Below are 10,572 nucleotides of genomic sequence, written 5' to 3'. Positions count from 1 at the left end.
TCGCATCCGTGTTTTCTTCTCTCACGAGGCCCCCACCCCCACCCCACACAACCATTTTTCCAATCACCCCACGAAACGATAAGAACCCCGGCGTATCACCTGCGCTTATCTGATAAGTGGGCTCGCCTATCGGACCGCCATCGATAGGCCCGCTGGCTTATCACTGATAAGGCCAGTCGGGGGGCGGGCAGGAGGAGGGGGGGAAATAAAAAAGGAAAAAGAAAGTCCTCCCCCCCCCCCCCCCCCCCACCCACACACTGCTCAACGCATCGAAGATAGCGAGACCAAGTCTCTCTCTATCTCTCTACCTCTGCCTCCCTTTTATCTTCTCCTCTCTCCTTCTCTCTCCTCCTCGTCGCAGCCTTTCAAACCCTAGATTTCCTCGAATTCCGCGCGCCATCGGTGGTCCGAGGCCCGGGATGCCGAGGTTCATGAGGTTCCCGAGGAGCTCCGGGGGGCATTTCGAGCTTCGATTCGGGAACGGGGGCGCGAGATTCGGTTCCGGCGCTCGTTGGATTTGAGGAGGGGGAGGTTGTTCGGTTTTGGTTGTTGTTGTTTGTTTGTTTGTTTTTTTTTTTTGTTTTGTTTCGGGAGGTGGAGGAATGTCGTCGCTGAGCAGGGAATTGGTGTTCCTCATACTTCAATTCCTGGAGGAAGAGAAGTTCAAGGAGTCCGTGCACAAGTAAGCCCCCGTCCCTGCCTCGTTTCCTCGGCTTCCTCCTTTGTTCTGCTGGGTTAGATGTGTTGGACGCGCGCGTGTTTCTTCTTCCGCGCGCGGGGCCTGTGGGTTTGGAGGGGGTCGCGCTGATGTGAGGCGCTCGTGCGTCGTGGTGGTGGTGGTGGTGGTGTGTAGCAGCTGAAGCAGAGGATGCGCGCGCGTTGAGCTTCGGCTAGTCGTCGGTTTCTGTTGTTTTCCTCACGGGTTGTGACGAAAGGTGTTGAGGATTGAAACGTGTGGCTCGTCTGTTGTTGCTCTTGTTGTTGTCGAGATAGTTGGGAAGATTTAGAGGACGAGGGAAATGTCTATTTTCCAAATCCTGTTCTCAGTTCGGAGCTAATCTTCCGTGCGAGTCAAGGAGTTGACTTAGATTCAGTAGTAGATTTTGCCTTTTGGGCCCTATTTTCTTAAGCTTATATCAGTAATTTAGGTTGGTAGTTTTGTAATTTTTTCTTTTGTGGGCTAGTCTTTATTTTGGTTTTTGGAAGAAAGTGGGACGTGAAATTTAGAAAGGAATTTTTTTTATTTATTTATCCTGGTTTCTCTCCTTAGATTCAGAGCTGAGGGAATTTGAGTAAGAAAAATTCCTTGGGTCGAGTGGTTGTAAAAATTTTATTTGAATCGGGGCTTCCAAGCGGAGTTTACGTTGGAAAGATCGAGACGATATTTTTCTTTTTGTATTGCGTTTCGTTTCTTGTATCCTCTGGTTCATTACACAATCTGTTTTTCTTAATAAATGAACTTGTTTAATTCAGGCTTGAGAAAGAATCCGGGTTTTTTTTCAACATGAAGTACTTTGAGGAAAAAGTTCAAGCTGGAGAGTGGGAAGAAGTTGAGAAGTACTTGGCTGGATTTACTAAAGTCGACGACAACAGATACTCGATGAAGATCTTTTTTGAGATTAGGAAGCAGAAGTATCTCGAAGCCCTTGATCGGTAGGTCGTTGCGAAGATTGGTTGGTCATACTCTACTCTACTCTTCTCCTGTTGAAGAAATTATCTCACCTCGTGTATTTGTTTACTGCTCATCTGTTATTGTAGGCAGGACAAGGCTAAGGCGGTAGAGATATTAGTAAATGATCTGAAAGTATTTTCTACATTCAATGAGGAACTCTACAAAGAGATCACCCAGCTTCTAACACTTAGCAATTTCAGGTAATTATTCGTCTTAAATGCACATTATATCCCATTTGATCCAAATTTTAAAGTTTGAAGGAATTTGCATGAAGTTGAAGTATTAACTTAATTGTGCTTCTTGAAAATGCTTTTAGGAACTAGGGCAGCTGAAATTTATTTTTGGTTTCATTTACAAAGCTTACATTAGAATGCTGGAACTTCACTTCTATCATTGCTTATATTTTAGTGGACCTTTTCTCACTTGAATTAGATATCATATTCAACATCAGTGCAGTGAATCTTCTTATGGTGATTGATCTGTAGCTTGTGCTGATTGAAATATATTGCCAATGTCAAGAAATTAGTATCTGGACTTCTATGACATTATCCCCGGTGGTTCTCTAATTGTTCAGTTCTTTATATTGCACACAACAGGGAAAATGAGCAGTTGTCTAAGTATGGTGACACGAAAACAGCCCGGAACATTATGCTGATAGAGCTCAAAAAGCTTATAGAAGCAAATCCTTTGTTTCGTGATAAGCTTGCATTTCCTACTTTGAAGTCTTCAAGACTGCGGACTCTGATTAACCAAAGGTATTTTAGCGAATGCTTTGCAGGTTGTTGTATCATGTTCTTATGTTTACATTGGACTTCTCATCATTTTACTTTTGCTCTATGGGAGAAAGTCTAGAACTCAAATTGCCCATCAAAGTAGCCTTTCTCCTGAGATGGTTTATGGGGGTCTTTTTGGAAATGTACCCTTGATAAACTACTTTGGTTTTGCGAAGCTCTTAGGACTTGATGCTTCCACTGATGGATGCTCTGTGCGATGAGTTACTGCTCACGCGGCTAGTGCATTGCCTACATGCCATGTCTTTTAACAATTTTACCAGCGTTTTAACAGAATGTAAAGATTTTCCTCCTTTTGACTCTAATCGGATGGTACAGTGTGCCGCAACAATTGCATGGATATGTGTTATGATTCCTACTTCGAGAATGTCATAGCTAGTGCCAGTGTTCTCCTTTATGTTATCTGATACATAGAGTCCTATCTACAGTTTGAACTGGCAGCACCAGCTATGCAAGAACCCAAGGCCTAATCCGGACATCAAGACTTTGTTTACTGACCACACATGTACACCTCCAAATGGTCCTCTTGCACCTGCAGCTGTAAATCTTCAAGTTGCTGCTGTTGGCAAGCCTGGTGCATATTCTGCTCTTGGACCTCATGGGGTATAGTGATGTCTTAAATATCCATAAGTTTTACCTCCCCCCCCCCCCCCCGAAGACTATATCCAAGTATCGGAACTTTAAATCCATAACTTACGATTGTTTTTCCTTCGAATTGTGTCATAGCCTTTTCCGCCCGCAGCTCCTGCTGCTAATGCCAATGCTCTACCAGGGAGTGCCCTAGCAGGTTGGATGGCCAATGCCTCTGCTTCTTCATCTGTTCAAGCAGCTGTTGTTACTGCATCTTCCATACCTATGCCGCCTACTCAAGGTTAGAACTTTAACGAAAATTGGCATGAATGATATGATTTTGCTGTTGAGATGTAGAGACCTGGCATAGGACTTGTGCTTTTAAAGACCAGAAAGTTCAATTCGTAATTGAAATTTTAGATTGACCGATTTGTCAATATCAAGCTCGTATTGACACCATTCGTTCTCCTTTCGCTAAGAAAGATTCATCTGAACCTTGGATTAAAATGCACAATCTAAGCTTTTACTCCCCCCCCTCTTTTTGTTGTTTGTGTGTGGATATCATACTAAAGAAGAACCATTTTAAGATGTTTTTCTTCGTAGTATCTACATATGTTGACTCTTCATAATCATCTCAGCCGTTTCTATCATGAAACGACCCAGAACACCTCCTACCGCCTCAGCTGTGGTTGATTATCAGAATCCGGATCACGAGCAACTAATGAAAAGGCTTAGACCTGCTCAGTCAGTTGAGGAAGTAAGCATCAAAATCCTGGTTTTTAATATGCAACTCTCCATTGCAGTGCTTCCTGAATTGTAATAGTGAAGTCTAAATTTGGAACTTTTTGACTCGCAAGCCTTTTCTCATCTTGATCTTGCATGATTTAGGTTACATATCCACTATCTCGACCACAGGCTTCTTGGTCTCTGGATGACTTGCCTAAAACGGTAGCTTTTACCATGCATCAAGGATCCGCAGTCACTAGCATGGACTTTCACCCATCTCATCTTACAGTGCTTCTTGGTATGAAGGCTTCGTACATATACCTGCTGTTTTCCGTCGTTTACCCCATGGAACCTAATGAAACTGATTCAACAAACCCCTCCCCCTCCACCCAAACACATAAAAACAACCGAAAAGAGAAAAACCCGTGCATCGGAATATGCTTTATAATGAATAAATTTCTAACTCGCAGTTGTTTTGCAGTTGGTTGTAGCAGTGGTGAAATTTCGTTGTGGGAACTCGGATCAAGGGAAAAAATGGTCTCAAAGCCCTTCAAAGTGTGGGATGTGGCATCATGTTCTTTGCCTTTTCAGGTTGTGTGTTATATCTGGATAGTTCTTTATATTTTCAGCATTTTTATAGTGAAACTATTGAGTTCTAAAGTAATTGTAATATATAGAAGCTGCACTTTCAGTTATATGAATTTTGTGCCAAGTTGGTGATGTATCCACTCAAGATGTTTTTTCTGATGTTCCCATATATGAAGCAAAAAGTAGTTGTTGAGTTGAATTCTAATATTGGAGACTTATTTCAGGCTGCTGCTGGCAAGGATTCAGTAATATCTGTTAGCAGGGTTGCATGGAGTCCGGATGGAAACTTTGTAGGTGCGTTTGCTTGGGTTGAGCGCCAAAAGTGGCATTGCAATTTACGGGGATTTGGTCAAACAACTAATTCTTTGAAATGCAGGTGCTGCATTTACCAAACAGTTGATTCATTTGTATGCTTTTCATGGAGCAAATGATCTGCACCAGCATGCGGAGGTATGCTGATTTATTCTGTTGCTTGAATAGGCGAGTCCTGCATATGGGGAGCTCATCTCTTTGTTATTGCAGATTGATGCCCATACTGGTACTGTTAATGATCTGGCCTTTGCTTATCCAAACAAACAATTATGTGTAGTGACCTGTGGAGAGGATAAGCTTATAAAGGTAGTGCAGTAATTTTCTCATCATTTGCTTTGATTAGATTGGACACTTTGAACACCATTAATTTATTTAAAATGAGCAGGTGTGGGATTCGAATGGGAGAAGGCTATTCAACTTTGAGGGCCATGAGGCACCTGTTTATTCTGTTTGTCCTCATCACAAGGAAAACATTCAGGTACTTAGTGTTTTCAGGGAAGAAATCCAACATATATTGATGTGGCATGTAGTGGATAACCCATGAGTATGTGCTACTTATTATATTAGAGTTACTTTTTAATTCCTGAAAAAGTTGATGTTACTTGTGCTGACAAGAGGGACAATAATTTTGTATGTTATTACTTTTTTTGGCATAAATTTCCCTCGAGCTATATTGTTGCAAGAGAATGTGGTATCCTGTAAACAATTTAGTCTTGATTAACATGTTCATGGTGTTACTTCGAGGTTTATTCAGTTTTGTTAGAATGATGCTAGACTATTTGCAGTCTATACGGTACTTGGATAGTTTCAACTAAACGGCAATAATAAGTGTTGCTATTTTTTTTTAATTACATCTCACTTGAAGTGCTCCATATCAACGCTTGCCTAAGAAGGAAACTAAAGTTGTTATTTCTTTTCGGTTTGAACAAGGTCGAATGTTATGGCCAGCATGCTATCTGTCTTCTCCTCCTCCAAGTTTGAGAAAGAGTTGTTGTCTCGTTGGCATTAATTTTTAATTTTTTCCTGGTAGTTGCGGAAGACATGGTTGAGACATTAGACTTTAGTTGTTACATGACAGAAGTTGGTTTAGTTAACAACTTTTCTCTTTTTTGAAAAAAGAAGAAGAAGATGAGGCATCTCCATATGGAAGGATTAATAATCTATATAATACATAGAGTAGTGTATTGAACATGAAATGAAACCTTGACAAAATAAGTATTTTTATAATATGTAATTCTAACTTTCCCAGCCCCGTTAGTGGGATAAGGCTTTGTTTTAGTTGTTGCTGCAGTTGTTATTACTGCTACCCTTATTGAAGAAAATAGAAAATCTAACAGAGTTGGTTCTTGCACCACGTATCAATTTTCAGTTCATCTTCTCAACCGCAATCGATGGCAAAATAAAGGCCTGGCTCTATGACAATGTGGGTTCTAGAGTTGATTATGATGCTCCTGGTCATTGGTGCACTACGATGCTTTACAGTGCTGACGGGACTAGGTAAGGAGGATGGAATCTCAATCGTTGGTTGCTGTTTTCTTTTGCTCCCTTCTTCTATGTCAGTGGTCATCTTCACGATTGCTGCAAATGTTCTCGTAAAGATATGGCATGATGACTGATACTTGCTGCCAATCTACTCATCACTTATTCCCCATTTTGCAATCAGATTATTTTCCTGTGGAACAAGTAAAGATGGGGAGACTTATCTTGTGGAATGGAATGAAAGTGAGGGTGCTATAAAGAGGTCATATAAAGGATTAAGAAAGAAATCGGTAGGCGGCATCGCACAATTTGATACCACTCGAAACCATTTTTTGGCTGTGGGAGAAGACAACCAAATAAAGTTTTGGGACATGGATAATGATAACGTTCTTACAAGTACAGATGCAGAAGGTGGACTCCCGGTGAGTGTTACATACTCTATGGTTGGTCTTTCGCAGCAAACTTTGCTTTGATGCCAACACTTACATGTTTTCCTTGATGGAGCAGAGTCTTCCTCGGTTGAAGTTTAACAAAGAAGGAAATCTTCTCGCTGTAAATACAGCAGATAATGGATTCAAGATACTTGCAAACACAGTAGGTCTTAGATATCTGAAAGTTAATGAAGCCCCATCCTTTGAAGCGCTAAGAACACCAATAGAGTCTGCAGCCGTGAAGGTTCTGATCGTTTTACTTTGTGCTTTTGTTATTTGATGTACTTGGTTTAGAGATCACTTCTAATGATATTTACGTGATATTTTTCTATTTATGTCATGCAGGTCTCTGGCTCTTCTGCTGTTGCAAATGCCAGTGCAGTAAACTGTAAAGTGGAAAGGAGCTCTCCTGTCAGACCTTCTCCAATTCCTGTATGCCGTTTTACTTTAGCATGATATACTTCTTATCTGTTTCAAAAATGGCGTGGCACTGAGAATCTTCAGGCATGTACAGCTGTGAGATTATTTTCTTATTTCTGATGAGCCGCACTTGGTAGAGCATTGAAAATGTGGTGGCAAACTGTCTTTCAGATCATATGAAATTGGCTAGTTTTATGTCAACAGAAACAAGTCATACTGTTCAAGATTCTCTACTCCTTGAAATCTTTACCTCCATTATGGTATTCTTTGTTTGTTCAATGTGCGGAATAAGAAAGGATGAGGTGATTTTGCATATTATAGCTCTTTTGAGAAATTAACTTATTTTATTCTATTTCTCTGTTCAAGAATGGAGTTGATCGTATGGGTAGAAGCATAGAGAAACCAAGGACAGTTGAGGAGGTGGTTGATAAGGCTAAACCTTGGCAGCTAGCGGAGATTTTGGAACCTGTCCAGTGTCGTTTAGTTATGATGCCTGACAGCACAGATACTTCCAGCAAGGTATGCTCCATCATTGAGCGAAAATAATTCTCTTGCAATGTGTATCCACTTCATGTTTGCCTCATTTAATGTCTAGGTTGTACGACTTCTATATACAAATTCTGGCGTTGGGCTTTTAGCCTTGGGGGCAAATGGTGTCCAGAAATTATGGAAGTGGGCCCGGAATGAGCAAAATCCAAGTGGGAAGGTATTGCCTGATTCCTTTTGGATTAAAGCTTTTGATTTTTTTTTTCAAGAGGAACTACTAAAGTGAACTAGCACAAAAGGCCACCGCCACTGTTGTTCCCCAGCACTGGCAACCGAGCAGTGGTCTTCTTATGACTAATGATGTCTCAGGTGTCAATATAGAAGAAGCAGTACCTTGCATAGCTCTATCAAAAAACGACTCCTATGTAATGTCAGCCTGTGGTGGCAAGATCTCATTATTTAACATGATGACTTTCAAGGTAATTTTTGTCATTCTTGGTTTTAAAACTTCCTCACTGTTTGCTTCCTGAATTTTTTATACATTCTATTTTCTGCAGGTGATGACCACATTCATGTCGCCCCCGCCTGCATCAACTTTTCTTGCGTTCCATCCGCAGGATAACAACATCATTGCTATTGGAATGGAGGATTCTACCATCCATATTTATAATGTTAGAGTAGATGAGGTAGCTGCTGTATGAATTGGCTTTTCTTTTCTGCCGATACCGTGTATTTATCACAAGTAACACGATTTATCTGGCTTTCATAGGTGAAGTCAAAGTTGAAGGGTCACCAGAAGAGAATAACTGGTTTAGCCTTTTCCACCAATCTTAACATCTTGGTTTCATCGGGTGCTGATGCTCAAGTAAGTGAATCGAAGAAGATTTTGTTATCCAGCTTGAGAACTTGCCTCTGGTTTTGGGGTTACTTTCTGAATTTTGCTTCATCTTCTGCTTTATCCAAGTCTCCTTATTGAGCTGAGAAACTGCTATCTTTAGTGTCTTATTATTACTATGAGAAACATTTGCTAATAATAGAGACAATTGGCATGAAACCTGTGATCATACTGAAAGTAGCGGAACTCAAATGTCTCTAGGTCTGTTCATTCTGCCGTATTTTCGAGATGATATAACCTGTCCTTTTTTCTCGAATTCACCTTTCACGTTAAAGCTGGGCAGATTTACTACTAAATTGCCTCTTCAATCCTTCCTCTGCCCACTTTTCCCTATTTTCTGATCTTGGGTTGTTTTTCTGCTTAAAAATTAACAGCTGTTCCTGTGGAGTATTGATACTTGGGAGAAGAGGAAGTCTGTTCTAATTCAAATACCTAGTGGAAAGGCACCCGCTGGCGACACAAGAGTGCAGTTCCACGCTGATCAAATCCGTTTGCTGGTTGTTCACGAGACCCAGTTGGCGATATATGATGCTTCTAAGATGGATCGGATTGAGCAGGTGGGTATATCAGAATTTCCTTATCCACTTTCTATTAACCTACATCTGCTGAGGAAGTTAAACATTTTGTGAAGCTCGAATGAAGCCTGACGTTCTTGTGCATTATTTGTACGACAGTGGATCCCGCAAGAAGCACTTTCTGCGCCTATATCATATGCAGGATACTCTTGCAACAGCCAATTGATTTATGCCAGCTTTCGTGATGGTAATGTTGGTGTGTTCGATGCTGATACTCTTAGATTAAGGTGCCGCATCGCTCCATCAACATACTTGCCCCAGGCAGTCTTAAATGGGTAAGGATGATCTCAAACCTCGAACTTTAGTAGCATTTATTTCTTGAACAAATTCATAAAGTTGGTGCAGAACGATTTTTCCTGCGGCATCCATGTGCTTTAGTCACATGTTGCAGTTCGAGTTTCTAGAAACTTTCTTAAGTTACTTATTTTAGCAAGGGTTTAGTTAACGGGCTTCTGAGCACTTGCCAACCATTAGACCTGGGTGTTCTTGAGACATTGGAATCGAGTACAGTACCATAATTGTACACATTACAACGAAATCTCGACGTGCAATTTTTTTGTTTGTATATAAGTCTGAGCTCATTAAATATAGCTTAACTAGTGCTTCGGCTGGTCATCTTTTCCTCTTAAACTGATTTGAAGCGCCCATAATTTTCTTAAGGGAACCTTAAGAGTCCATAAAACATTTGATGAAGCTCTATAATCAATCGGGTTTTTGTCTCCGTGATTAAATTTTTCGACAGAAGCCAAGCTGTCTATCCTCTTGTCATTGCAACCCATCCCCAAGAGCCAAACCAATTAGCTATCGGCTTAACGGATGGATCCGTCAAAGTCCTGGAGCCGACGGAATCGGATGGGAAGTGGGGAGCAACTCCGCCGCTAGATAACGGACTGTTGAGCGGGAGAACGGCGTCGTCGTCTACCACGAGCAACCACACGCCGGAGCAGATGCAAAGATGACAGCAAAACCTCAGGGACCCGACGGTCACCCGCTTCTCGAGACTGTCTGTGTTGTTATGTGTGTAGATTATTAGGGCTTTTCGTCGTTGGCCCCCCGGATTTGCGGGGGAATGTTACTCATTGACCTGACACATTGTTGTCTGTATAGACGTGATACATGCCTCTTTCTTTCTTCTTCTTTCTTCTTTGTTAGTATTGGAGATGATATGTTCTGTGGAACAAATTTTGGATTTTGATTCTGCTTCTGCGAAAGACTGTCATTGTACAAAGCTCAGATTATCTTTTAAGGCATTGAAGAAATAGGAAAGCAGGAGGGAATGAACCATGTCCTGTTATGCATTTACTAATTTCGACTGACTATAATTTCTTCTTCTTTTTTCTGTTTATTTTTATTGATGCAGTTTGCTAACTATGCTTGAAAAAATTAGTCAGTGAAAAATATCTTTATTATGGATAATAATTTACGTGTTAATATTTTCGTGGACAATGAAAATATTTTTCGTTTTTTCGTTTTTGTTAATGATACGGGAGATCATTTTATGTTTTTTAAATAATTTACTTTTCGCGAAGCAAACGAAGCTTGAAAAGTTATTGAATATTCCTCACTAATGGTGTGCGACATCCGAACGAAAATTAGATCATAACGAAAGGAAGACGGAACACTGAGT

General features: G+C 40.8%; 1 protein-coding gene across 1 annotated transcript; it reads left to right on the top strand.

Moving 5' to 3' along the window:
- Positions 1–273: 273 nt before the first annotated feature.
- Positions 274–10,251, top strand: LOC115680207 (topless-related protein 3-like). The gene is made up of 25 exons (XM_030603963.2): positions 274–682; positions 1,474–1,653; positions 1,759–1,872; positions 2,269–2,427; positions 2,892–3,066; positions 3,190–3,334; positions 3,672–3,790; positions 3,922–4,057; positions 4,241–4,350; positions 4,572–4,641; positions 4,724–4,797; positions 4,870–4,965; positions 5,045–5,137; positions 6,029–6,156; positions 6,323–6,560; positions 6,646–6,813; positions 6,915–7,001; positions 7,356–7,508; positions 7,585–7,695; positions 7,775–7,954; positions 8,033–8,161; positions 8,245–8,340; positions 8,745–8,927; positions 9,045–9,220; positions 9,688–10,251. The coding sequence occupies exons 1-25, from the start codon at positions 603–605 to the stop codon at positions 9,902–9,904; spliced, it is 3,417 nt and encodes a 1,138-aa protein (XP_030459823.1). The 5' UTR covers positions 274–602; the 3' UTR covers positions 9,905–10,251.
- The last annotated feature ends 321 nt before the right edge of the window (positions 10,252–10,572 follow it).

The sequence above is a fragment of the Syzygium oleosum genome, unplaced genomic scaffold (genome assembly GCF_021117445.2).
Source record: "Syzygium oleosum isolate NSW1041296 unplaced genomic scaffold, Sole_v2.1 Sole_v2.06, whole genome shotgun sequence".
NCBI classification, from domain to species: Eukaryota; Viridiplantae; Streptophyta; class Magnoliopsida; order Myrtales; family Myrtaceae; genus Syzygium; species Syzygium oleosum.
Note: the sequence above shows the minus strand (reverse complement) of the source record. Positions and strands in the feature narration are given on the sequence as shown.